This window comes from Antennarius striatus, chromosome 14, assembly GCF_040054535.1.
Source record: "Antennarius striatus isolate MH-2024 chromosome 14, ASM4005453v1, whole genome shotgun sequence".
Classification (NCBI taxonomy): domain Eukaryota; kingdom Metazoa; phylum Chordata; class Actinopteri; order Lophiiformes; family Antennariidae; genus Antennarius; species Antennarius striatus.
Window position 1 is genome coordinate 9,860,399 of NC_090789.1, and position 25,551 is coordinate 9,885,949.

Genomic DNA, 25,551 nt, shown 5'->3' on the forward strand with positions numbered 1-25,551 from the left:
ACATACAATGATGATGTACAATGCCCTGGAGCTCTAAGGCCCTCTGCTTTATGCAACCAACCTTGAGCAGCAGCTGGTACTTCATAATCCTCTGGACCGGCTTGATGAGCAGATCTGAGATCTGTAGCCTGTGTCCCAGCCGCTGCTTCAGGTCCTACGAGGTGAAAGTCACAAATGATGCTAATGCACACGATCTGACTCAGATGGCCAAAACGTGAAAACACTGGGCTCATACCTCAAAGTAAGTATCCATGTACTCTGAGACAATGTGCTCTGACTTGGGCTTGTTTTGACAGTACACGACATACATGGTAAGCCTCCGTTCCTGGATGCAAAATAAATATTCAATTACACATGTGTGCAAGCTGTTAAAAGTAAAATAGGGGTTAGATGTTTTCTGTGAACGAACCTGTTTGAGGAAAAGGGGTCCCAGTCTGTCAGGGTCCTCCAAACATTTCTCCAGCTCCCCGAGAAAGAAACTAAAGGAAACAAGAGAGAGGGATGTGAGCTACTGGACCAATGGCTGAACAGGAATGCTCTGTGTTGTGTGTCTCATACTCTTTGTGCCAGTCGTAGATTTGATGGATGTTGCCAAACACGATTTTGTCTTTTCCTTTCATATCATCAGGGACACCATCTTCCTTCATTCGGCTCATGTAGCCCTTATGACGGAAAGATACAAACATATCAATGCAAATTGACACCAGTAAAGATATGAATTTATGCAAGTTAAGTCTCATACTCTGAGTGACATTTTGAAATGATAGTCATACAACATTTGTAGAAAAAACAACAACAACACATGAAATAATACACGTGGAGATGTATTTTACAGCAATGTGTAATTACTCAAGCATTCGCTCACCTCCACCACCAGGCCGAGGTCTCTAACATAATCCCTCTCCGACTCCACCAGGTCCAGCAAAATGTAACTACAATAAAAGAAAAACACACACAAAATATAAGAAAAATAGCGTAAAAACACCCAAAGGTATGTCTGTGGTCTATTATTACACAGGATGTGTAAAAGGAGCCTGTGACACAAAAGAAGGAAGGAGACGTACTGTCTCTTTTTCAGGAAGTTTGTCCTGCGTTCGTCCATCTCTTCCATGGGGGAGGAGGAGGAGAGGAGGGAGTTGTCAGAGGGGTTCAAAGAGGGAGAGCTGCTGTCTCCCTGCTCTACTGACAGAGAGCTGGGTCTGTCCTCCAAAGCCTGCACCATGGACAAACAAGGGGTAAACTGCAGCTTCGTCTGTCTGATGAACAGCAGTGTGAACTCAAATAAAAAGACTTTAGCAGGTAATCAGACTAGACTTTGCGCTCTTGTCTATTTTTTATTTATATATTTGTTATATATATTTATTAATATTTATTTATTTTTAATCTAGTTCCTTCTTATCTGTTCTTTTTAACGTATCTGCACTGAATGAGACCACCCAATTTTGTTGTTTTGATTTAACAATGACAACTTAAGTGACTCTTGATTCCTGCATTATCCTACCATCTTGCTTTTCACCAGCTCCTCGATGGCGCTCACCAACTCAGCAGCACTGGGCGTCTCTGAACTGGATGGACGGACCGACAGACGAGAAGATGTCTGCGTAATAAATAGAGATATGAAAGGACTGAGAATGGAAAACGAGACATATCGTACCTATACTCTACATCTTCTATTTGGCTGCTGGTGCCAGTAAAGTTCTTCCTACAGAAAGAAATGAATGGATAGCAAATAATAGCTTAATATTTTATGTTTAATGGAAATACTAACATTTGGATTCAAGAACAAGGTCAATATAATTCAAATATATTCTTTATTGGTCTTATCATAGGCGAATACATTGTTTCAATTATCTGAGTGAGGAATGACTTAGTGAAAATGTTTGTTAAATGTTCAATCATTTAAAGTGAGACCCCAAAAGATGTTTCAACAAGTGGAATCCCAATGTTGGGAGTTATTATTTGAAGCTTTAAAGAAAGTGAAAAGTATATGAAATTTAAAAGAAAACCATCAATAAAAGGTAAAAAGGTGAGATTGAAGATTGGGTGATAAACTGAAGGCATAAAAAAATGAAAAAATGGAAATGGTGATGGGAGAAGGCTGGAAGGGAAAAAGTGACATCCGAGTGGAAGAAGTTTCTGCTGCTCTCTGTGATGACGATGATGATGATGATGACGACCGACAGCCCTTGAAATAAAGAAAGGATGCTAACAGAGCGAGGATGGAGGAAGGAATAAGTATGGCTGTATGTAGAAATAGTTGAGGAGACTCTCACCCTTGCTGTGCTGTGCTTCAAGACTTTCTCCAATTAGGTTTTCTGGGTGAGGCTGTGTGCCCCTCTGGCCTCGCCAGCGTTTAGAGATGCCAATTACTTGCATGGGTAATGAGGTTAACGCACAGAGGGTAGAAGGGACATGAGGACGAGTGGGCAGGACGGGTGAGGGACGAAGTTGGAGGGTGACGGGAACGGGGGAGGTTTAGATTTTCCTCACAGTGAAGGTTTGTATTTAGATTATTACCCCAGAGAGGTGACAGGAAATCTTACCCACTCTCCTCTCAGTATTCACATTGACATCTACTAGTTTTCTCTTTTGAACCTCACAAATACCTTTTTCCAACCTATAATTGACAAACATAGAAGAAAAAGCTGCGGCCGTGTGCTTTTCCAACAGGTAACGACATATAATTTAAAATGTCCTTGAATGTATAGAGGTTGAGAAACATTAGGCGTAACCTGATCTGCAATAACACAGACAGCATAGACCTCCACATCAACCTCTATTTAAAGACCCACATGCATCCTCTTTATCTACATGCTCCCATAAAGCGACTCTGCATAACACCGGCGTGTTGTAGAAAGTGGGCAGAAAGTACAAATCAAAATGAGAGAAATTAAAAAAAGAAGAAACAGGAAATAGAATCAGAAAGGTGTGGAAAGTGCTTGGAAAAATACAATAAATTGTTTTCGGGGGATGGGGAAAAGTATACTTAAAAAACAGCAATATTAAGTCTAAAAAAGCTTTCTTTTAACGTATAAACTACTGTAGAAACCAAATAGAAAGGTTTTCAAACAGAGCAATTAAAGCATTAGAACAGGGGAAAAGAGACTTGTAGAACTGACTGAGGTAAGAAACGGAAGGGGAAGCGTGGGGCACTTCAGATGGAGAGGTATGGAAACTGAGACAAAGCAAAGACAGGACATAAATCAAGGTAATGCTACAGAATGGCAAACAGCAAACGATACAACCAGGAAACAAAACAAAAGAGAAACAGAAATTAGTGTCAGAGGAGTCTCCCCTTTATTTGCAGAGGAGACTTGGAGTGGCTTAAACTTTTAATGGCTTTCTGCTTCAGGAGAGGAGAGAATGATGCTAAACTCCAGGATAAAAGTAAGTCAGACTGAATGGAGGCGCTCATATCTGTCAGGATATGTTCTTTTTGGGAAAGTTGGAATTTTAAATGAACAAAAATGTAGTTAAAAAGATGAAAACAAATAAGTCTGTACAAGAAGTGTTTCATTTGTCCTTGGATCATAGCTGATGCATTAGCTACTCTTGCTACCACTGAGGTAAACAGAAATGATCCTCTAACATATTACCTACTTCAATCCTACTGTCTTCTTGTATTTTATTACTACTGCTGTTGGCATGAACATAAATGGCTTGATTACAAGTGAAGGACCTCGATAACAAAAGAGCAAATGTTACAACTGACTCTCTGAGAAGGTGTGAAAGTGTTTCTCCCAAGAGCACATAAAGCAGGATTGGTCAGTAGCAGCTACATTTATTATCGCCAAACAACTCGAGCTTTCAAAGCTGTTGAGCTGCAAAGAGATTATTCTCAGAAATAAAATGTATTTGTCATATGATGCTACTGCACGAAGAGGTAAAAACCTTTTGTCCTAAAGTTGTCTCTTTATGACCAGGAAAATGCAGTATTAAAGAATGTGACGTTCAAAATAAAAACATCTGGTAGCATCTAGACTCGTATCGCTGCACAGTGACGGTCTCAGCCCCCCCCACAAACCTGTTCCTTCTAATGCTTCCCTCTTTTCTGTACCATGTGACCACCTGCTCCTCACCTTGTCATCCTGTGAGTCTGGCTGTAGCAGGTTGTGCTGTTGGATGGCCATAGGTGGAGGCAGAGGTACAGAGTCAGCACCCTCCTCACCCTCCTCCTCACCACAGCTCTGCATGCCTGAAGAACTGGACTTTGACAGCGTGCCGCTGGACAAGCCCTCGTTACGGACTCTCTGAAACAGATGTAACGGTGGAGGTTGCATCATAATTCTTAACCATAAAACATGAAGAGTGTGACAAAAAGCGTAGCCACCCACCTCCTCCACAGTCTCATCCTGAGGCGTAGCGGCGCTGTCGTCTGAATCCTTCTGGGACCCCATCGTCATCTCCCCACTTTTTCTCACCTCTCGGCTCTTTTTGTGCTTGTGGGCCAGTTTCTTCACATGGCCGTCTGCCTTGCCGCTGCTTAACCGACGCACTGGACTGGTGAGCCATTTCCTCAAGGTATTACCTATGAAGCAAAGAACTCAGTAGCTGTAAAAAGAATTAATTAAAGCATATATGTCAAACTCAAAGCCTGGGGGCCAAATGCGGCCTGCCACATCATTTTATGTGGCCCACGATAGCATAAAACGTCAGAGCATCTGAAAAAAATAGGTCAAAATTGTGCTTTGACCGAAACTACATTTCCCACAAAGTAATAATTAAGCCCATTTTAAATTTGACAAAAACATTTTGAACAAAGTTAATGTCCTAACTTGTGTTTGAAGTTATTTTTCTTTAGTCACTTGGATAGTTTTGATCCTTGGTGGTTTTTCTTTGCAACTGTAATGTTTGTAACTTGAATAAGTAATAAATTCAGCGTTATTTAACATTAAAGAGTAGTTACATTTATTTTACATGACATTGAGTTATATTAATAAGTTACAGCTGGCCCTTTAAGGACAGCTGTTATGCTGAAAATTAGTTTGACACCCTTGAATTAAAGCCACACAGTCAAACACCAGAGGGGTGTGAAGCTCCGTAAACCTCTAACATACCTGGCCGTTTAGGCCCTGGTGAAGTGTGGGAGCTGATGCCGTGACCAGGCTGCAGCGTCGCGGACGAACCTGGCATGATGGAGTCGTTGCTGCACACTGACAAAGTGTCTGTCAACACAAAGTGATATTTAAAACATGTTTAATGTTACAGAGTCACACAAATAATCTGACCACCTCTCTGTTCCAGGTGTGTGAGATCCCTGCACCTTTGTGGTTGAAGATGCCTTCCATCTCCATGGACGACCTGGAGTGGGCGATGCAGAGCATGGAGCAGGGCACCAGCCCCTCCAGGGCGGGGGAGCGCTCCGTGGTCCTGACCAGGCACCAGTCGGGTCTGTCGTGGCAGCGCTCCAGGACTTCCACCGTCTGACCGCGTCGCACTGTCAACTCGTTGTTGTTGCTGGCCATGAAGTCGTGTATCACCACCGTCAGCTCACAGCCACCGGAGAGCTGAGGGAGCAAAGGGGATCACTATGGGGAGTTCTGGAACTCCATGACGTGTACATTTAGGCTGTCATTACTGGCCATCAGTGTGTGTGCGTGTGTGTGTTTGCGCACCTTGTCACTGTCCAGTGTGTTTTGTGAAGTGCGGGATGCCAGAGAGATGGTGTCGGGCTGGCTGCTGCCTTCACCCTGACTGTCCAGGTCCTCGCCATCCCTGAAAGACACACGCAAGACGATTAGAAGAACAAATGTTTCTGAAGCGGGACTCTCTTCCTGTTCCTGTGTGCATCACTCTCTGTTCCCTCAGTACATGTTGAACAATACATGTTCCACACTAACCTTCTCCCCTTGTGGTGCTTGGCTGTAGTTGCTTTAGGAATATGAATGGGCTCCTTGAGCGCTCCCCTCAGGTGAATGGTGCGCTCCTGAATCACCTCCCTGATGTGCTTTATCCAGTCCTGCTTGTTCTCAATGCTTGACGCCTGTTATCAGTCAATAAAGGAACAAATTAAATATGTCAACAGTTATCAGTGAATTAACTGTCATTGTAATTCTTTTACACTGTGTCTTACACAAGTCTGAATTTAAGTCTGTCATTTTTTATCCAATAAAAAGAAACATTCAGATCAGATGAATCTTCTCCAGCTTCAGATGTCTTGAACGTAAAGTGTGTGTTGACTGGGAAGAAGTTAAAACAAGGTTCTAATGTGAAATGTCGCATTCACTGTCATTTCTATCACTTTCTTCAGAAGCTGGACAGCGCAGCCAAATATTTGGTTTAACCATGATTTCACCTTTTATTATGTCTTCATTGCTTGTCAGCAACTTTAACTGTTGAAAACTCTTCCAGCTATTTCTATTCTAATAGTTTAATTTATTTTAAGGTTAACAGGTTATTTACACACTAAAGCTTTTGATTTGTTAGTTTAACTATTTGTAAAGTTATTGAGCAATACGTACAATTTATTTTATAATTTCTACACAAATGTAGCTGTGGTCTGTTTACCCACCTAGTTACCTATCAGTAACCTCTCTGCTTGTTAAGAGATGACACAATCTGTTCACAGAAGTTTTAGTAACAGCTGCATTTTGCCCTGAGGTAGAACCAAAGCTAGCTGGAATATTTAATGCTCCAATCTTTCAACTCACAGCTACTGGGTCAAACTTGACTTCAGCTACTTTTTCCACAAATTAAGACTTTGGATAAGAAATGCCAAGAAAGTGTGAGATCAGACTTGTGAGGGGTGGCTGAGGGCTGTGTTTTTGGGAGTTTATACTCACCATCGCTCCGTGTTTGGATCCCTGACTTAGCTTTGAATTTAAAATATAAAATAGAGAATTTCACTGGTTTGCTTTGAGAAGATGTACATGACATTTCTTACTGACAAAATGATTTGACACGACAGAAATGTACAACACTTATAGTTTGCCTTGACAGCACAATACAGGCCAATTAGATATACAGTATAGGACATTGAAATGGGTTGTTTTGTATGTATATCTGTCATTGGTGAACATGTACTCAGTAATATAAGGCATTCCATTCACATTACACATGACCTCTTCTCAGCAGTTAGTTTGGTATACAACAAGTATTAAACGTGTTAGGAGTTTGACGTCATATTGCCCCAACAGCTGACACTAATTTTAATCTGCAGAAGTTAGAAACATGTGAACCCACGAAGAATATTTAAAAATATGGAAGTGAAAAAATACACACAGCACAAAACTGACACAGCGACTACGCTTCACACTTTGGTAGAGTGTCACAGAGCTAGGATAGGACATTCTGGATACTGTGGGTGTTAAAGAGTTGAATCAGGGTCAGCGGTGTTGGTGGAAGATGGTCAGCGCACACATAGAATCAGTGATACAAACATCCACAGAAAACACAGCCCCAGATACACAGATGTCCCTGTGTTTGCTAACAGATGGAAGGAAGCTGGACCTTAACAGAGGATAGAAGCTGGACATAGATGGACATGGACAAAGAAAGAGGACAGGAGACAGAGAGAAAGAGGACAGGGGATAGGGGATAGGAAAGGAGTTTGTGAGAACTGAAAGCCTCTTGGGATAAACTGAAACTGCTAATGCAATTGAAACACAAGGAGAGGATCAAATTTGGAGGAAGAAATTCAGTTAGACTTCCTCTTCTTTGCTTTTTTTCTTCCCCCATCAGATAATTTTACAGCACACATGTCAACGCAAATGTTTGAGCTTTGAGTTCCCAGAAATTCCCTTTTTTTTCCTCCTGAAAAACCATCTGCTAAACTCCAAAGGAGATTTAAGAAGAAGAGAGGAATAAGAATGATAAGTACATTATTATTTCTTACCTTGAGCACAATCTTGTTGTCAGAAGTCGGCGTGCGTCCCACCCATAGAGCAAACTTGCAGGGGTCGCCTTCGACATGTTCTGTCACCCCTAGCTCTGATGTCTGAAGAATAATGCGTCATCAGAAATTTGAGTGAGTCGGCAATACAAATACTGAGGGATTTCATGAAACTAATTCAAGTCATGGCAATTAGACTTCATGCAATTACTGCAGTTGAAGATATGAAGCACACAAACATTTCCAGTGTCTCTACATGCATTTCATTAGCGTCCACTCACAAAGAGCTTGCTTTTGTAGATGTATTTGCTCCTGCCGTTTGAGTCCTTGACCTCCTTGCTGAAGACAAGGGACATCTCAAACAGGAAGAGGTGACGTTCTCGACCTTTACGGATGAGGGTCTTCGGATCCCAGACCTGGAATGACTCTTGCAGGATGAGCTCGCCTTGGGACTCGATGTTTTCATCAAAACCTGGGGAAGGAGGGAATTATAACGGAATTAAAAATAGGTTTTTAAATAACAAAAAATAAGCTTCAGAAAAACGCACTGGCAGGAAAAGACAACAGTGTTTGCTAATCACCTTCCAGCATGGAGAGGTGCATGGCATCGTTGGCTTTTTTAGGAACACTCAGCATCACCTCCAGGCCGTCCTTGATCTCACCTTTACCTTCTTCACAGCAAGTCAACAGCTCCTGAATAGACACACACACAAACCATGAAAACAAAACAATATGCCAACGTTTAGCACAGAAGATGGAATCGGTTTAATGTGTCACCTTCAGCAAAAGCTGATATTTGGTGATTCTCTGCACAGGCTTAATCAGATAGGAAGAGATTGAGTTGGCCAGTCGGTGTCGCTGTTGAATTTCCTGGATAGAAGAAAAAACAGGCATGTGATCAGACACAACTGAAAAAGGAGTGCACAGTTTCACTCTAAGGGCTACAGGCGACACTCACATCAAAGTAGTTCCCAGCATGCTCTAAGATGAGCTGGGTGGAGTCTGGTTTATTCTTACAGTAGTTCACATACATCTGGAACTTATCCGCCTGGATGAAAAGAAGAAGGTGATATGACTTGGAAGAGGTTTAAACTTAATGATTTACTTCAAACAAGCTTTATTAACCCACTGGCAATAGCACACACTGAAAAGCTGATACATGTGAGGTTAATATGTAATATATCTACGCTTGATTCTAACAACATTAAGGATTGAAGTATCGATACATCCACTAGCACAGCACACAATACAAAAAATAACATCATCAGTGGGTTTGAGCAAAAGAGTACGAGCGGAAACAAATCATCATTCATACCCATGTGACAAAGCAATGCCCAACATCCTCTGGTAGCTGCTCGTATTTCTCCAACTCTTTGAGAAATATGCTGACAAAACAAAAAATCACCGATGAAGACATATCAAATAGCTGAAGCGCTTAATTGGAAAAGGGATGTTTCACATTTTAAAATTAAACATCAATCGATATCACATGTGTCAAACTCAAGGCCCGAGGGCCAAAGGTCAGTTTTTCTCATAATAAATAGATCAAAAGTGTGCTTTGACCAAAAACTACATTTTCCACAATGCCAATTTTAACTCTGACAAAAACATTTTGAACAAAGTTAATGTTCTAACTTGTGTTTGATGTTATTTTTCTTTATCAATCTAGTTTGAATCTTGATTGATGGAGTTCTGTGGGTTTCATAACCTGACAAATTAAATGGATTTATGTTATAACAGAGCAACAAGCAAACTTTTTTTTTTCTTTGCCACTGTAATGTTTGTAAATTGAATAAGTAATAAATTAAGTTTTTTAACATTAAGGACTAGTTACCTTTAGTTACATTTATTTGTGGACAGCTGTTATGGTAATGTGGCCCTCGGTGAAAAAGAGTTTGATACCCTGATCTATATAATTATTAGAGCAACTGTGGATCAATTTACTATATTGAGATTCTAACTAACTTTAAATGTACAAATAATATTTCTTTCAAACACTGCTTTTACTTCAGTCTAGATATGCATTTCACCGGAGTGCTTGGTCTCTATCACACTCACAGTAGTTTGAAGTTCTCAAATGTAAATTTTTAAACAGAGTAAAACAGAGTGACTCAAGTTCTGAAGGATGTTTCTTACTTATGATGAAACTCATAGAGGTCCTGCATGTTTCCAAAGATAATGTGCTCCTTGTTGATGATTCCTGGAGGAATCTCCTCAACCCCACTGGTCATCTCCCACAAGTAGGTCTACATGGATAGAAACTAAAATTAGAACAAAAAAAAACAAACAAACAAAAAAAAAATCCGACTCCTCCACAGGTTTCTGGAGGAAGCTGTTTCATGGCAGAAACAGGTGAACAATGATGGACTCTGAAGCTGGACTCACATCCATACATTCCCGCAGGTCTCTCACATAGGCTTTTTCAGTCTGAATCAGCTCTGCCATGATGAACCTAGACATACACAGATACACACCCTCAAATTTCCAGTCATCATACAGCTCTCATTCACAGTAATAAATCAGAGAGCTGGCTCTCTTTCATCCTGTCTGCTTCTCCATTTGCACTAATGAATAATCAAAGAATTATGGGAGCATAAAATGTGCTCATAAACCAGCCATGAGTGACTGAGATCTTTTAATTCCTGTAGCTCATCAAATAAATCACAGTCTTCTTTTCCCTGTTAGTGTTTCCCCATTTAGTCCTTCTGTTCTTTTGATAACTTGTACAACGACGAGGAAGCTTGTGTGTGAAAGATGAACTTTAAATCGCACTGGGCTGTGCAGCGAGTTTTAAAAACTCCGAAATTGTTCAGGTTTTTTATTGATAAACGTCTTCTAAAGAATTTTTCACACTGTTGAATAGTGTATAGTACTTAGACCTGACAGACATAACAGACATAAGTGATAACATACTCTTTTCTGCGTGCCGACTTTCGTTTCTCCTCATTTAGCTCATGAGCAGCATCTCGCAGCTTGACCTCTGACCCTGGTGCTGTGGCTGGAATGATGTCCAATTGGAGATCCTTACTCTGACAAAAAACACAAATGCAGTTAAAGATTTAATTGATCTGATCGAATTGTGAATTAGCCAAAACATGCGACCACTTACTGCCTTGTTGGAGTCCGAGGAGATGCCCAGTGCTTTCTCCAGGCTGCAGCGGTACTTGTCCATGCGCAGGGAGAAGTCTCGGTAGCGTTTGTCCACTGCCGTCACCCATTTTTTGATCTCCCCAGCATGACTGTGGCCTTTCTCACAGAAGCCATCGGCCAGCTGGATCAGCAGCTTCACACGCTCCTTTGTTTGCTTAAAGAGAAGGGAAGAGATGCTATTAGACACACAAGCGTTTGTGTTTTTGTGACATACTGCTTTTTTTTGTGGGTGTGTGTGGGACCAACCTTGGCTGTAATATGGAAGTCCTCGTGCTCCTTCAAGAGCTCCTGTGTGTGGTGGATACTAGAACCAGTGGAGGTGTGTGTGGACAGGTAAAACTCCCCAGTGTCATGAATCCACTCCAGAGCCTGGAAGCACACAGGATCAACTGTTTTTATGCTGTACCTGCATTTTGACTTAGTTTACACACACACACAAAATCTATATGTTTATGATATCCATTTTGGATTACTGCACCTGTTTTTAAACAGACAACAGACAAAAGCACTTCATAATTAAAGCTCTCAGATATAAGGAAGTAAAAGACACAAATCAGGATAAAAATATCTGGCAAAATTGCAATAATCAGATTTAGATATTCACACATAACATGATATAAATAAATAATCATGAGAATAAAATGATAAGGTGGTGGAAAAAAAATATTGATCAAGATATTTTATGCACTGAAGTTTTGAAATCATCAGAGACAAGGACAGAATGATATTTGAAGATCAACTAAGAGTCAATAACAAGGCTTTTATGTCAGATCACACGACAACGGGTAACAAATGCGTTGCTATATTGGTGGGTATTACAGTGTTGAAAGCTTCACCTACCTGTTTGGCACTGCGTTCAAACACCACATACTGCTGGCACTGGTCCAGCCGCCGTTTTCTCATGGTCCAAAAGTGAAGAACACGGTTCTCTCTCTGTAGCAGCTCGTTGAGGATGTCTAAACACAACAGAAACACAAGCGTAGAGCGTCAAACTCACTTAGAATAAAATACTAAAGGCATCATAAAGATCTGGTTTGACAGCATAGGGAATATTAATAGATGTTTTTTGGTACCTACTTTTAACTTGTTGTTCCGGTGCTTTGACATGGCTCAGCATCCCAGGCATGTTGACGCTGTTCCTGTGCATATACTTTAGGAAGACATCTGCATTTCTTCTGGCCAGAGTACAAGCCTGGCAGAAATTCACGCACACAAAAGTTAGAGTTGTCAAGTGATATTACATTAAGGGTTTATCGTGTTTCTGTGGTTTTTTACCTTGAGGAAGGCCTCCTTCTGTTCCAGGTGTTTGCTGATCATGGGGGTTACATGGTCTGTTTCACAGTTGGGTCCCAGTTTGTCAGCACCTCCACACCAGTCCTCCTCTCTTTTATATTCCTGCTCCAGGCTCTCCAGCACACTACATACCTGTGGGGACAAATACACAATGAATTGTGGTGGTTTTTTTGGAGGGTGAGAGGAAAAAACAAGGTAAGAAATGCAGAGCTCTCTGTGACAGTCTCATACCTGTTCAGAGGTCTTGTAGAAGGCCACTGAGGCATTGACCAGCTTGAGACGATCCTCCATTTTTAGCATGAGCTGCTGCCAGTGAGAGGCCACACTTTCTGCACAGTCCCTGATCAAGTCCATGTCATAGTGGTTGGCCTGGAGCAGAGCCTCTGCCTTCTGCTGGACTTGCAGGGCACTCTGGTGGGTTTTCTGCCCAGAGGGAAGAGGTGGAGAAGAGATGGGGTTAGACTGACTGACTCAATTATCAAAGGAAAATGTAGTTTAGGACTGAAAGGACAAACTGACTGGATAAACAGAAATCATCTCACCTCAATGGCGTGCTGGAACTGTTCATGTTCTCTCTGTAGTTGTTCAGCTTCCTGCAGGGAGCTGGCTGTTATTAGACCTGCATTCAGCATGGACTCTCCATTACGAATCCAACCTAGAACCTAAGGAAAACAGGCACACTCAGTGACTGGATGACACCAACCAACACTCGTAAGAAAATCTATTTTTAAACTTGCACAGATACTCAGCCTTGTGTCAAATATTCATGTCCTACCTGCTTGACTTCTGCCTGCAGGTGTCTCAGCTGGACACACTGCTCCAGGTGCCTGCGGTGCTGCTCGGCTGCCAAATCCAGTTCTTGCTGTTTCTCGTGGAGAAATTCCAACAGGTCCTGAACCCGAGTAGCCATGTCAACGTCTCGGTCACATAACAACTCAACACCTGGAGGAAAGACATACACACACATCAGCTTAATATGATTGGGAAAAAAAAGACATCTGCCTGTGATGGCTGCTGCGTTTTTAAGTCCTGTTTAGTCTTCTTATTTCAGCCTCATGAATACCATCAGCATGTCTCGATACACGTGATGTGACGCGAACGCTCCTCATGCAGTTTTAAAGAGCACAGATTAGCATGCGAGATCACAGGTGAATTATTATGGATAGTGAGTGGGATTCTCTCATCACAAGTGGTGACCAAACCTGACCCTCGACACCTACACACCACCAATACTAAAGTAATATGGAAAACACAGAAATCTGTGCAGCGGCGCTAAGCAATAGCTCCATGCCACAGATGAATGATTTCTGATGAACAAACTCTTTGAATCTGCTTCATGGAATATGTATTATAATAGCTGATAATGACTGGGACCACATTCAAGTAGACTTTTAAAGACTTAATTTATTACACTAAAGAAAGTGTATTTATTACACTAAAGAAAGTGTACTGGTAAATAACTAGCAATGAAAGTCAGCAAAACATTTTTCCAACTGAAGGAATACAAATCAAAGAAAGTCGAATGGCACTGTGTGGCTAGATGATGACCCACAGACCTAAGTATTCATACATACTACATTTTTTTTGAAGAGCCATGACAATCCTGTGCAGTATCTTACTTTATATACAACTCACCAGACGCCTGGACTTCATTGACGTATTGCAGCAGCTCCTGGCCTTGGTGGATGACATCGAAGGTGAGGTTGTTCATGGTTAGGGCCTTGTCAGCATGGTGCTGAAGCCTCTGCTCAGCCACAGTCAGGTCCTCTGTGTCAAAGTCATTCATTTGACCCGCGAGCTCCTCGTTCCATGACTCCAGATCAGAGATGATCTGAGGAAAGATGGTTAGATCACACCTTTCGAAGACTACGTATACCACGGTTATGTACTGACACTGTGTTTTGTGTTCAATAATGTCTACAACTGTGTCAATTATTATTATCATCACTATGTCTCTTTGGGGAAGGCTGGGTGCTATTTTTTCCACAACAAAGACAAAGCATGATGCTTTCTGTGGAGTCAGCCACGCAGACACACTTACATCGATAGCGTCCCTCTCAAAAATACGGAGCTGCAAGAACAGATCCAGTTTGATTTTCCTCTCCTGGAAGAGCTCCTCCATCTGAGCCTGTGCCTCATCCAACTGCTGCAGAACGCTCTCAATATGGTTAATGGAGCTGTTGTGGGGGGTCTTGTTGCTGGAAATGGCCGAGTCACTGAAACAGAAACACACAATTTAGCAATAAGCAGCCTGAGGTTGTGTGTTATAACATACGCACCAAATTTTATAATTTGTGTTACCATTTTCTTTTCATAATTTTCTATTATAATTTATAGTTTCTATATTACTCTAATTTTCTATTTTACTGTATGAAATCATTTATTAATTGATTCAACGACTCAAAAATGTCAATTAAATAATTGTTATTGATCTTAAACAATTTTCTCATTCTTTGTTTTCATTGTGGAATTATTACATGAGAGTTCCTGATAAATACAATTTTGGATTATCAAATGTTTCATCTCTCATGAAGGAGGTTTCCTCAGTTCAAATGAAATAGAAGTTAAAAAAAAAAAAGAGAGAGAGATCCAGGTGCTGTTTATTGAAACCCTTAAGATTTACATGACCAGAATGCTAAAGTTACATTGATGAAAATCTATGTAAAAGTAAGAATTCATATTGAAATAATACTCATCTACTTGGACTGGAACATTAACTGCTAGGTATCTTGATTTTAATTAAACTGGATAACTGTATGTAACCTCAGAAAATGTGGTTGATTTCAAATGAGTGGGAATGTGAAGCGCAATCATGTTGTGAGTCATCGTTCTGACGGATTCACACATGCATGATGCACAGACAAAAGCAAGTTATCAAGAGGCACAATATGAGTCAGCAGACGGGGTCCAACAGACTCTGGCTGGATGAGAGGCTGATTAATGTGTTACACATGCAGTCAATATGCAATTGTTCCTGTGTACCTGTGTAGGAACACACAGGTAGACAAACACACACAAATTTACAAATACATGCAAGCACAAACATTCATCATAAACTTGTATCTCATTGTGTGACAGACTTATACAAGAAACGGGTGTAGAGGGAAAAAATCAAGGAAACAGAAAATGGGATCAAGCATGTGATGATGATAGGTTGATTTTATTATTAACCAGCAGAGGACAGAGACAAATTATTTGAATGAAAACCAAATACCTTTTGTCGTAGTTTATATCATCTTTTCACACTTTGGTTATTTATTGGGAATAGTGGGTGCACTAATAGTCTGACTGCACTTCTACTATTACTACTACTACTACTACTACTACTTCTACTACTTCTACTATTACTTCTACTACTACTACTACTACTACTACTACTACTACTACTTACTCGCATAGCTGTAAACATTAAAATTAGTGACGTGGACCTGATTCACTGGCAGCCCTTAGCACAAATATTTCATGTGTTTTCTTTAATGTTAATATTAATGGTAATAAGTCCTTAGTTACTGGTGCTAATGTCATTGTTTTACATTCAATTAAAGTATGATCCGATTAGTCGACTAGTCAGAAGGGAAAAAAATGGGTGACTAGCTGACTGTCAAAACAGCTGTTTATGGCAGCCCTACTGCACAGAGACAAGGAATGCATCCATAGGTTTCATCCTCATGACACACAGTAACCATATAGAGTCTGGTTTGCTGTGTATTTTTATGTTTACCGTAGCTGCTGGATGAGGTCCTCTCCCTCCTTAATGACGTTGACAGTGACCTGCAGGGTCGTCTGCTGCTGCTGGCCGAAACGCTTGATCAGATCCTGCACCGCCTCCACTGACTCTGCGTAAACATCATCCAGAAGCTCCTTCTGGAGCTCCTCCAGCCAGGTCCACAACTACAGAAAGAATGTATGGGTACAACATGTGCTTTTTATTACAGTCCATGTTTTTACACAATGCAATGAAACTTCCTGGTTCAATTCATACAAAACTCAACTCCAGACCAAACCACTCCACAAAAAAATTTAACTCTGGTTACAGAGACACACACACACACGATGTGTGATTACATCCTAAAATTGCAAACAAATTGCTGCTATACCACAAATTTTCCAATCAAGACAGGGCAATTCAGCGCAATTAATCTTATTAACTAACCAAAATTTAAAAGTTAATGTAGTTTAAATTTGGTAAAAGCTGACCATGCGATTCATTTTGTCTTATGTGAAAATTATTTCCCTCTTGTTCGAAGAGCATTGTAAGGTCTCCCATCAACACATCATCAAATTACATCATCCTGCCGCCTACCTCCTTGACGTGTGTGTGGAAGGCGACAGACATGTCCAGCAGGACTTTGCGCTGCTCCACGCGGCGAACAAAGTCTTGAATTCTGTCTTCGAGCTGATGGGCGGCTTGGTAGATCTCCTCTGGATCACACTCACCCGTCTGGGCAAGCTGCTCGGCTGCCTCTAGCAGCTTGTCTGCATTGGTGTACGTATTCTAAACCGAGGGGATGGGCATGGGGAGACAGAAGAAGGATTAACTCCAATTGATTCAAAACAAGCAAAAATGTATTTTGCATATGAGCAGAGAGACAGAGAGAGAAAGAGCGCAAAAGAAAGAGTTAAAGAGATGAGATGAAGGCAATGCAGGAGACGTGTTCACTATTAATATTAGTGTTGCGGAGACGTAACAGAATCAAATGATCACAGCTTGGCTGACATTCTTCCAGTTAGTCCCATCAATGTTTTTATTAATTTTTTTGTAGCAGGGCTTCCCTGTTTAGGTGAACAACATGAGACATAACAGAGAGTGAGCCTTCCAGACAGAGAACCAAAATACCTGGGCCACTTCCTCAAAATCTTCATGTCGTTTCTGTAGTGCTCGTGCTCGGTGCAGAGACTTTCCCACGCCCGTGTGTTTGCTGAGGAACGCCTCACCATGGTTTTCTATCCAGTCCAGCACCTGTGTACAAAAACCACATGTCCGCAAAGTGAGACGGAATAGTGAGATGTGTTACCACAGGAGGGCACTCTAAGATGGCAGATGAACCACCAATGTTATTGATAATGAAAATAGCACTGGATGCAAAGAAGGATGACAGAAACGCTGAACTGTATTCTAGGAGGGATGGCGCCTGTTTTCTTTTCACATGTTATAATCTTCTGTCCCTGCAACCCTGTCCTTCAAAGCTTGAAGGCATGAACAACATCTGTATGGATATGACCCAATTCAGTTGCCATAGCAACGGTTGCCATGCCGACACCCTCAGGAATGCCCATGATTTTTAGACATACAAGTAGTTGTATTATTACACTGGACCATCTGTGTATGGCATGCTCATCATAAATGTTTTCAATATTTTATTCTGGAGAGTACATGTATGTGTCACAGTTTCATCCAGTGTTCCTTGTGTGTGTGTGTGTGCTCGGGCTTGTATATATGTGTGTGGATATAGAAGAATGGGAAAAAATAATTTCCCTAAAGGGATCGACATAGTAAAAAACAAACAAACAAACAACAAAATCCAGCATATTTCTCTGTTAGCATGTTTTCACCTGCTGGACATCCTGTTGGAAAACACAGAGCTGCAGGCGTTGGTGTAGCCGCACTTTGCGATGTTGCCAGATGTTTTCCAGCTGTCTCTGGTGATGCAGCACCTCGTGGATAATGTCCAGGACATGATGAACTGCCTTAGAGTAGTTTGCTGACGCTGTCAGTGAATCTGTACTGCCAGGGGTCAGAGGTCGCTGCAGCTTATCCAAAAGGGCTTTGCCATCTTGGCTCACCTGAGAAAAAGCAACAAAAGAAGTTTCTGTGCTGTTCTATAAATTATTGTATAGCAGTGAAAAATACTGGTAGAATGAAAAATAAATTGTGATTTCTATTTGACAAGATATAACCATCACGACAAACAGCTATACACCTCTGTTGATGTATACCTGGAAAAGAAACACTCTGAACAGATAATATACTTTAGTACTGTATAGTTTCAATTCCTTTAACATGGTCAGTTTAAACATCGAATGTTCTAATGTTTTAAGTACAGAGTTGTACTGCTGGGTGGAAACACAAAGAAATCTAGCAGCAGGTGTACCCCAAAGCACAGGGTCGAGGTGACGTCTAAATGGAATGGACAGGACTGATGCCATTTTAAAAGTTGATTACTCCACTAACAAGGCAAATTACAGTGAATTCATAGTATGTTATAACAACACAGCAGCACTATAAATCTTTAAGTTTATTAACACATAAACAAACATTCCCTTTTGTAGTAATGTAAACTTCAAACTCTGTTATCCTATTCCAGTTTTACATATTCAGTATAGACAGAAGGTGTGACATTACCTCAGAGTAAGCAGCAGTGATGTGTTCATACAATCCTTGATGGTGGTGGATGGCGTCTTCGAGATCTTGTAGCTCGGAGGGCAAATCCACCTCGCCGCACGCTTTACACCATGAATCCACGTTACTCATGTACTGCAGAGGAAGAAATGTGGATTGACATTGATGCAGAGCTCCCAACTTGGGGTGAAACACTTCATGTGAGACATACTTTCAGATCATGGTGTATATATCTTTGTGCTCTTCCCAGGAGTCGGAAGTTAGTCAGACACACCAGAGTGTACATAAAAAGACCTGAAATATGTGAAGATGTTCGTATGGCTATATGTTCTCTTTTCCAGAAGAATTACTTATAGCTGTGTATCCTGTTTGTCTGTCGTGACTACCATGAACTTTCCGTACCCCATGTGGAAGTAAAGGAAAATGAACCAATCAGCAAGGCTTCTCTCAGAGAACTATCAGATTTGAAGTGATTTTATTACTTCTGATGAGAAGAAGACAAGAATATAAAAGGTTTGAGCTTCTCTGTTTATGTGGAGGAGAAAAGGTTAGACTGTAACCACCGGGGAAAAAAAGCTGTTTCTATTTTAGTTAACAAACACAAAAGGCTGGTCTGAAATTCCAGGACGGAAAAGTGGCACGACCCGTGGTCCCCAATTGGGGATTTGTGCGTGTGCTTATTCAAGCCATAAATCATTCCATAGTGGTCGGATTAATAAGTACAGATTGAAATAACAGCAGATAACAATTATTTGTTTATGTCCCCATTGTGTATGTAAATATATGGTAATGTCTTGCATACATTAGGCTGTGTATACTTAAAACCCAGTAAGTGTGTGCACATGCACCCAAGTGTCTCCATATGATGGTAAAGGTCAACATCTCTGTGGATTCCAAAGGTAAATGCACATTAAAATCAAACGCATATGACATAATGTATTCATTAATGAGCTTTAGATGCGTAGATTTTGTCATCTTTGATGTTTGTAAGCTGTAACTTTTAATCTGAATCTCAATAACAAAGGGAATAGATGCATTTTTCAAGATGGTGAAAAATTATTGAGATGTCAAGAAGAATTTAACAAAATAAGTTTTGCTGAATTGCTAAAAAAAAAGAAGTTCAATCACGCATCACTTGTGACATTCTTGTAGCCTGGGCAGAGACAACAAAACAAAACTGGCCAAAAGTTTTAAGGTCTTTTAAAATGGCATACCATCCATTTGTGACTGCCAGTCTTTTTTTGCACTTTGCCTTAAAGTGAAAACAATTCATGTAAAAAAACCAACAACCCAAAAACCATTCAGTTTAAAATTGTTAGTGACACAAAATTCACAATCTTCCAATATCCTGCACTAATAAAATTAAGACATACCAGTACACTGATTAACCAGTTGACAAACCATTCCCTACAATAATCCAACAATATACTTTGCAACCTGATGCCTGCATAACTGTATTTATTTTAAACTCACTTGGTCACATTTTTGGTGGAAGCTGGCTGACATCTCCAGCAGCGTGCTACGTTCATCTAGTGCTGCGGCAAAGGCCTTCCACTCTTTCTCCAGCTGGCCCGAGATCTGCTTGATCTGCTGGGAGGCGTAGTGACCCGACTCCAGCAGCCGGTTTCCCACAGACATGATGCGATTGATATTTACATACACATTCTGCACGGCAGGGAGGGAAAAGAAAAAAGAATGATTATCAAAGGGGTTTTGAGCTGAATGAGTGCCAAACCATTTGTACCACTGGGAACAAATGAAATGAGACTGAAACAAGATGGTCTTCAGGAGAAAGCAGAAGAGGAGCAGAGACCGAGGAAATGGCTATTGAATTGTCAGGAGTGTTTATCATCTGAGGGCAGAAACTCTAGAGGCTAGATTGATTCCTCATCTCAACAGTTTCATAATGGTTACATAAGGTCGGCTGTGGATATAGGATAGGACTATTCAATACCTAGGATTACAGCTGCAAACAGAAAATGGTGCAAAAGCACTCTAGAGAAGGCTGCTTAAAACAAACACTCAAATCCAGTAGTAGAGGTTGAGGCTAAGTGCAATAACTATGATTATACAGCGTGGGGCACTAACTAGATGGTCCAAGTGGGTGGAAAAAATTCCCTCCTGCTCTGGATCACAGTGTGTGCATGCGTGTGTGTATCCTACCATGCAGTTCATAGCGAAGTGGCTGTGCTGGGTTTGGAGCTCTGCAGCATGAGGGTGGTTGTTGCCAATCTCCGTGTAGCCTGCCAGGAACAAACCCTTGTTGTGCATGATCCAGTCAAACATCTGAGGCGGAAGGAACGACAAAACCGTTAGAGAGAACAACTCTTAACAGGCCAGGTGAGAACAAGCAGGCAAAAGGTGAAATTCATCACTAACCTTCACAGATTGCTGCGAGAGCAGGTCCCAGCCCCCCCCCCCCCCCCCCCCAACCCGCCCCCAAAAAAACCACACAAAAAAAACAGCTAGCATTTTGCCTTCCTGGGAGAACCCAAGTGTATTAGTGAATTGCAGAAGTGTGCTGAAACTTGTCATCTTTCCAGGCCAGAATAAAAAGAAATGGACTGCCTCTATTAAGAGTATTCTCTCAGGCTCTCCAAGAGAACAACTCATGGCCTATGGTGTCCTAGCAACAAGCTCCTACTACTGCAGCGTATCCAAGACTGCAGTTCTCGGTTGCTGCAACCTGCTGTTTTATTCTACTCACTCAAACATGGATCTGTAAGTCTCTACCTGTCTTTTTCTATTTTGTACTGCAGCTGTCATTGCCTGAGTGTAGATGTCCCTGTGGCTGTATAAGAAATACTGCATCTCCCCATGCATTATCTTGTGTTGTGATGGAAAGTAAAACCATTTAACCTTTACGTCTCATTTTATTTACAGAATTAAGTTTAAGCTACTGTTAAAGGGGCACAATTGAAGTGAGAAAAAAAATCATGCACTAAACAGCAGAAATCAATGGTTCTCTGTGAGTCTAATTAAGTTTTGGTTTGTATTGGCAGTTGATCAGCTCAACAGCAATCACCAACTGTGGTTATGGATTACAACTACATCTGACCTTCTCTGCGTCCTGTTCAAACAAGCGGAGCTGGAAACACTGATCCAGTTGAAGCTTTCGGACATGCCAGGCCTGATGGAGGTGTTGCCGGGTGGAGTGCAGTTTGTCTAGCAGCTGAGTAATTCGTGGCATCAGACCCTGGGTGTCAGCATTACACATCCCGCCACCGCCGCCGCCGCTGCTGCCACTGCCCCCACCGTTTCGGTTGGAGAAGGACTCGCTGCTCTGGATTCGCTGGAGCAACCTGAAGATGGATTCAATACGCATTGTTGCATGACTGTGGTTTGCTCTAATTAGTTCACTGAACAGAAGTTTTATTTTTATTGCGAAAAGAGAAATGCTCCACATGGCATCAAAAGAATTATGTATAATTTTATATTTTCCTGAATCACCTTCTTGTATAATGGTGGAAACATAAAGCTGTTCAGTACTGGGTGCATATTTAGTGCATCCTGAGGTGTTCTAAAATTTTCACACTCACACAGCACGTTAATATGTGCAAATGTTTGAACACCAGAAATTATTCAGACACGGTTGAGCACAATCTGTTCCTAATCTCCTGTTAATATAAAGGTTTGATGGGTTTGATGAACTTTTAAAGTCTAATATTTTCTCTTGTGCCCTCCCTCCTACAAAAAATACACTTATGTAAACTGGTCCCCTCTATGTAGCTTTTGGATTAACTGGTGACATGCCCAGGGTGTACCCCATGTCCTGCCTGAAGTTGAGACAATTACATATTGTCTAGTCTTCAAGAAAATGATTGAAATAATGGTTAGGCTGTATTCTGGCAGGATTCCATAAAAAATATCTGATCAAATTTCGTGGAGCTTTGTTGGAGGTTTGGGCAGGGAAGAAACTTCAACTAAAATGGTCAAACAGTAACTTTTCTTTACTGTTTAACAAAAGATAGGACTTTTTGGACATTTCTTGCCAATTACACATAAACCGCTTGCTGGATTTCCAGGAAACTAGGTGGAAGGGAGGGGCCCATGTTATGGAAGAAACAATTTATTTTTGATTTGTGATCCAGTTTATATTTTAGTTATAGTTTAGTATATGTTATAGTTTAGTATATGTCCTGTAAATGCTGCATGTGTCTGTTACTGTAGTCTATGTCTTGTGGTATGTCCTGTGATGTCAGTGTTTCTTTTTTTTCCTGGTGTCTACCCAGTATTTATTCATCATGTAGTGCCTGAGCAGTGGATAATGTATGTATGTATGTATGTATGTATGTATGTATGTGTGTGTGTGTGTGTGTGTGTGTGTGTGTGTGTGTGTGTGTGTGTGTGTGTGTGTGTGTGTGTGTGTGTGTGTGTGTGTGTGTGTGTGTGTGTGTATGTATGTATGTATGTATGTATGTATGTATGTATGTATGTATGTATGTATCCATCCATCCATCCATCCATCCATCCATCAATCAATCAATCAAAGTTCTAGGTGTGTGTTTCATGGTCACAAAGGTTTGAACTATTATGGGAACATTGCTCTTATTATGTAATGGAACACGTAACTGCTTTCGTGGAACTTTGTGCTCTCAGCGTGCTGTCAAGTTTTTAATTTTATTCCAGCCATTAACCCTACACTTTTTGAAATTTGCAAACCTTTTATTATTTATAGTGCATTTGTATTTCCAAATTGAATCGACAATGAAACTTTCACTTCTTCTCCACTATCCATTAACATAAAAGAATAGAAAAGCCTTCAAGCCGGTACAAAGACAACATTGAAAGTAATTCACGTGGACAGTTTCTAAATGGATTAAGCAGTGACTGTGTGATTAACAAAAAATATGAAAAAGTACAAATGAACAAGGGCTGCTTGTAGATAGAAGTGAGAACATAGGAAAACATAGGAAATTTGACCCTTATGTCTGTGTGCTTACCGCTGTCCCTCTGTGTCCAGTTCCTCTATTGGGGCTTTTATGACCTTCTTCTTCAGTGTGGCGTGTTCTTCTATCATCCGCCTGGCTCCGTCCAGATCTTGGGGAAAGTCTTTCCTAGACACAGTTTCTTGCATCTCCTCAAGTCGAGCCAACATCTGGGTGGCATGACCGGAGAACTCCTCAAAGGCAACACGCACCTGAAAACACAGTAAAACAACTTAGTGAGGGAATCGAGAGATATGATAATGAAAGGCCGTGATTATGTTTACTGTTGCCACAGCTGTACACAGCCGCTAATCCTATTGTAAACAAAGCTCATCTACTTAACTTGGAGAGTACAGTACAGGTAGTCCTCAACCAAACATAATTGGTTCCAAGAGGCTGACAGTGAGCTGAATTGTTTGCAAGTCGATATTTATTCAATTTAAATCTGTAATTACATCCCGCTTCCAAGGGGTGATGTATCGTAATTGCCAGTGTTGGTGTGTTCGTTCGTCCATTCGTTAGTCCACCAAATATCTTTGCAATCATTGCAGATAGAAAGATGAAACAAAAAGCACATTACTCGAGCGGCAAACAGGATGAAAATGAGATGATGACCTTGATATTGAGAAAACTAGGTCAAAGAAAAAATTCAATTTTAGTTAACTCAGGACCCGGATGTGATGAGGGAGAAGGCCAGTGTGAGTAAGACCATAGATCAAACTATAGATCAAAGCTTTGATCTATGGTCTTACTCACATACCATAGATCAAAGCACTAGCTTTGATCTGTTTACGTCAAAGCACTAGCTTCGATCTTGGTTCAAAGCACAAGCTTTGACCCTCCTTTGATCTATGGTGGTTCACTTAGGCCTTGTTCAGACTAGTCGTCTATGTCCAATTTTTAGCCCATCCAGATTGATATCGGATGTCTCGTTAGTAGTCTGAACAGTCCCATACCACACCATATCCGATTTTTGCGTGAAAGATTGAAACCACATTTGGGAGGTAATTTCGTGTCGGATATAGATAGATTCATCTTCAGCTCCAACACTCCCATTGGATATGGCAGACCATGACGTCATATCCACGACCCGAGAACAAGGAGCCAGAAGGAAGAGCGTCGTGAGTTATTCAGCGGTAAAAAAATGGAAGAAGAAATTGATAATGTCTGGTGTGTGTGAGATTTTATCCACCTCTACCAGACAGTGATACCACTAATACGCTATGGTAAGAAATCTTAATATTTGTTGTTGTTGCCGCCATCGCAATTATATGACCTCACACATTACGCGCACTGAAAGATGTCTTCGTCCCGAAGTCGTTGCTACAGCAACCTGTCAAAGGCTGATTATGTGACCCAGTCTGAACAGAGCCAGATCGCTAAAAACAGTCTGAACAGTCATCCCTAAAAATCATACATGGAAGGAAATCCTGATATGCCTGTAGTCTGAATGCAGCCTTAGTCTTATACAGTGGTACCTCTACTTACAAAATTAATTGGTTCTGGAAGAAATTTCGTAAGTAAAAAATTTCGTAAGTAGAGACGTGTTTTCCATGCAAATGCCCTAGTCCATTCCAAGCCCCCCAAAATTCAGACATAAATGTTTTATAAAGCATAAAAATGCATCAAAACATGTAACAAATACATGTTACAATTAGATTATTACACAATAAATGACAGTAATGCATAACGTAAAAAACAAAAAATTAAGCAAAGAATAAAAATGATGATCAATTATCTTTTAACTGCTGTCCTCATTGTTTTTTGCCCTCTTTGGTTCATGCGCTCTTGCCTCACCATGCCGAACAACAGAGTGAATTCCAGTCCTCCTTTTGTACTTCTCCAACCACCCACGCGATGCCTTAAACTCCCGTTGTTTTATGGCATCCTTTTCTTTTAATAATATAGCGATTGTAGATGCATTATGGCCATATTCTTTGGTGAGATCAACCAAACACATCCCTTTTTCATGCTTTTCTATTTCTTCATCTTTTCTTTTCCTCTTTTCT

At 40.9% G+C, this 25,551-nt stretch overlaps 1 protein-coding gene across 5 annotated transcripts in view; it reads right to left on the reverse strand.

Moving 5' to 3' along the window:
• LOC137607850 (triple functional domain protein) overlaps positions 1-25,551 on the reverse strand; it is a 63,321-nt gene that overhangs the window by 7,667 nt on the left and 30,103 nt on the right. For 3 of the 5 annotated variants that reach the window (XM_068333875.1, XM_068333874.1, XM_068333872.1), the window contains exons 7-48: positions 23,558-23,754; positions 21,673-21,916; positions 20,778-20,900; positions 20,088-20,279; positions 18,618-18,749; positions 17,828-18,058; positions 17,112-17,234; positions 16,578-16,769; positions 15,996-16,165; positions 14,316-14,490; positions 13,910-14,105; positions 13,050-13,216; positions 12,817-12,936; positions 12,506-12,697; positions 12,257-12,406; positions 12,059-12,173; positions 11,822-11,937; positions 11,228-11,350; positions 10,941-11,135; positions 10,745-10,860; positions 10,217-10,283; positions 9,968-10,077; positions 9,147-9,216; positions 8,790-8,879; positions 8,609-8,701; positions 8,413-8,524; positions 8,113-8,303; positions 7,835-7,936; positions 6,783-6,812; positions 5,841-5,983; positions 5,616-5,715; positions 5,264-5,507; positions 5,058-5,165; positions 4,335-4,528; positions 4,080-4,250; positions 1,502-1,597; positions 1,065-1,213; positions 866-932; positions 559-662; positions 410-479; positions 236-325; positions 62-154 (exon numbers count right to left, since the gene is read on the reverse strand). In XM_068333875.1, coding sequence (XP_068189976.1) covers positions 62-154; positions 236-325; positions 410-479; positions 559-662; positions 866-932; positions 1,065-1,213; positions 1,502-1,597; positions 4,080-4,250; positions 4,335-4,528; positions 5,058-5,165; positions 5,264-5,507; positions 5,616-5,715; positions 5,841-5,983; positions 6,783-6,812; positions 7,835-7,936; positions 8,113-8,303; positions 8,413-8,524; positions 8,609-8,701; positions 8,790-8,879; positions 9,147-9,216; positions 9,968-10,077; positions 10,217-10,283; positions 10,745-10,860; positions 10,941-11,135; positions 11,228-11,350; positions 11,822-11,937; positions 12,059-12,173; positions 12,257-12,406; positions 12,506-12,697; positions 12,817-12,936; positions 13,050-13,216; positions 13,910-14,105; positions 14,316-14,490; positions 15,996-16,165; positions 16,578-16,769; positions 17,112-17,234; positions 17,828-18,058; positions 18,618-18,749; positions 20,088-20,279; positions 20,778-20,900; positions 21,673-21,916; positions 23,558-23,754 — 5,763 coding nt within the window. The remainder of the gene's footprint in view (positions 1-61; positions 155-235; positions 326-409; positions 480-558; positions 663-865; positions 933-1,064; positions 1,214-1,501; positions 1,598-4,079; positions 4,251-4,334; positions 4,529-5,057; positions 5,166-5,263; positions 5,508-5,615; positions 5,716-5,840; positions 5,984-6,782; positions 6,813-7,834; positions 7,937-8,112; positions 8,304-8,412; positions 8,525-8,608; positions 8,702-8,789; positions 8,880-9,146; positions 9,217-9,967; positions 10,078-10,216; positions 10,284-10,744; positions 10,861-10,940; positions 11,136-11,227; positions 11,351-11,821; positions 11,938-12,058; positions 12,174-12,256; positions 12,407-12,505; positions 12,698-12,816; positions 12,937-13,049; positions 13,217-13,909; positions 14,106-14,315; positions 14,491-15,995; positions 16,166-16,577; positions 16,770-17,111; positions 17,235-17,827; positions 18,059-18,617; positions 18,750-20,087; positions 20,280-20,777; positions 20,901-21,672; positions 21,917-23,557; positions 23,755-25,551) is intronic. The other 2 variants (XM_068333877.1, XM_068333876.1) reach the window with 1 other exon arrangement.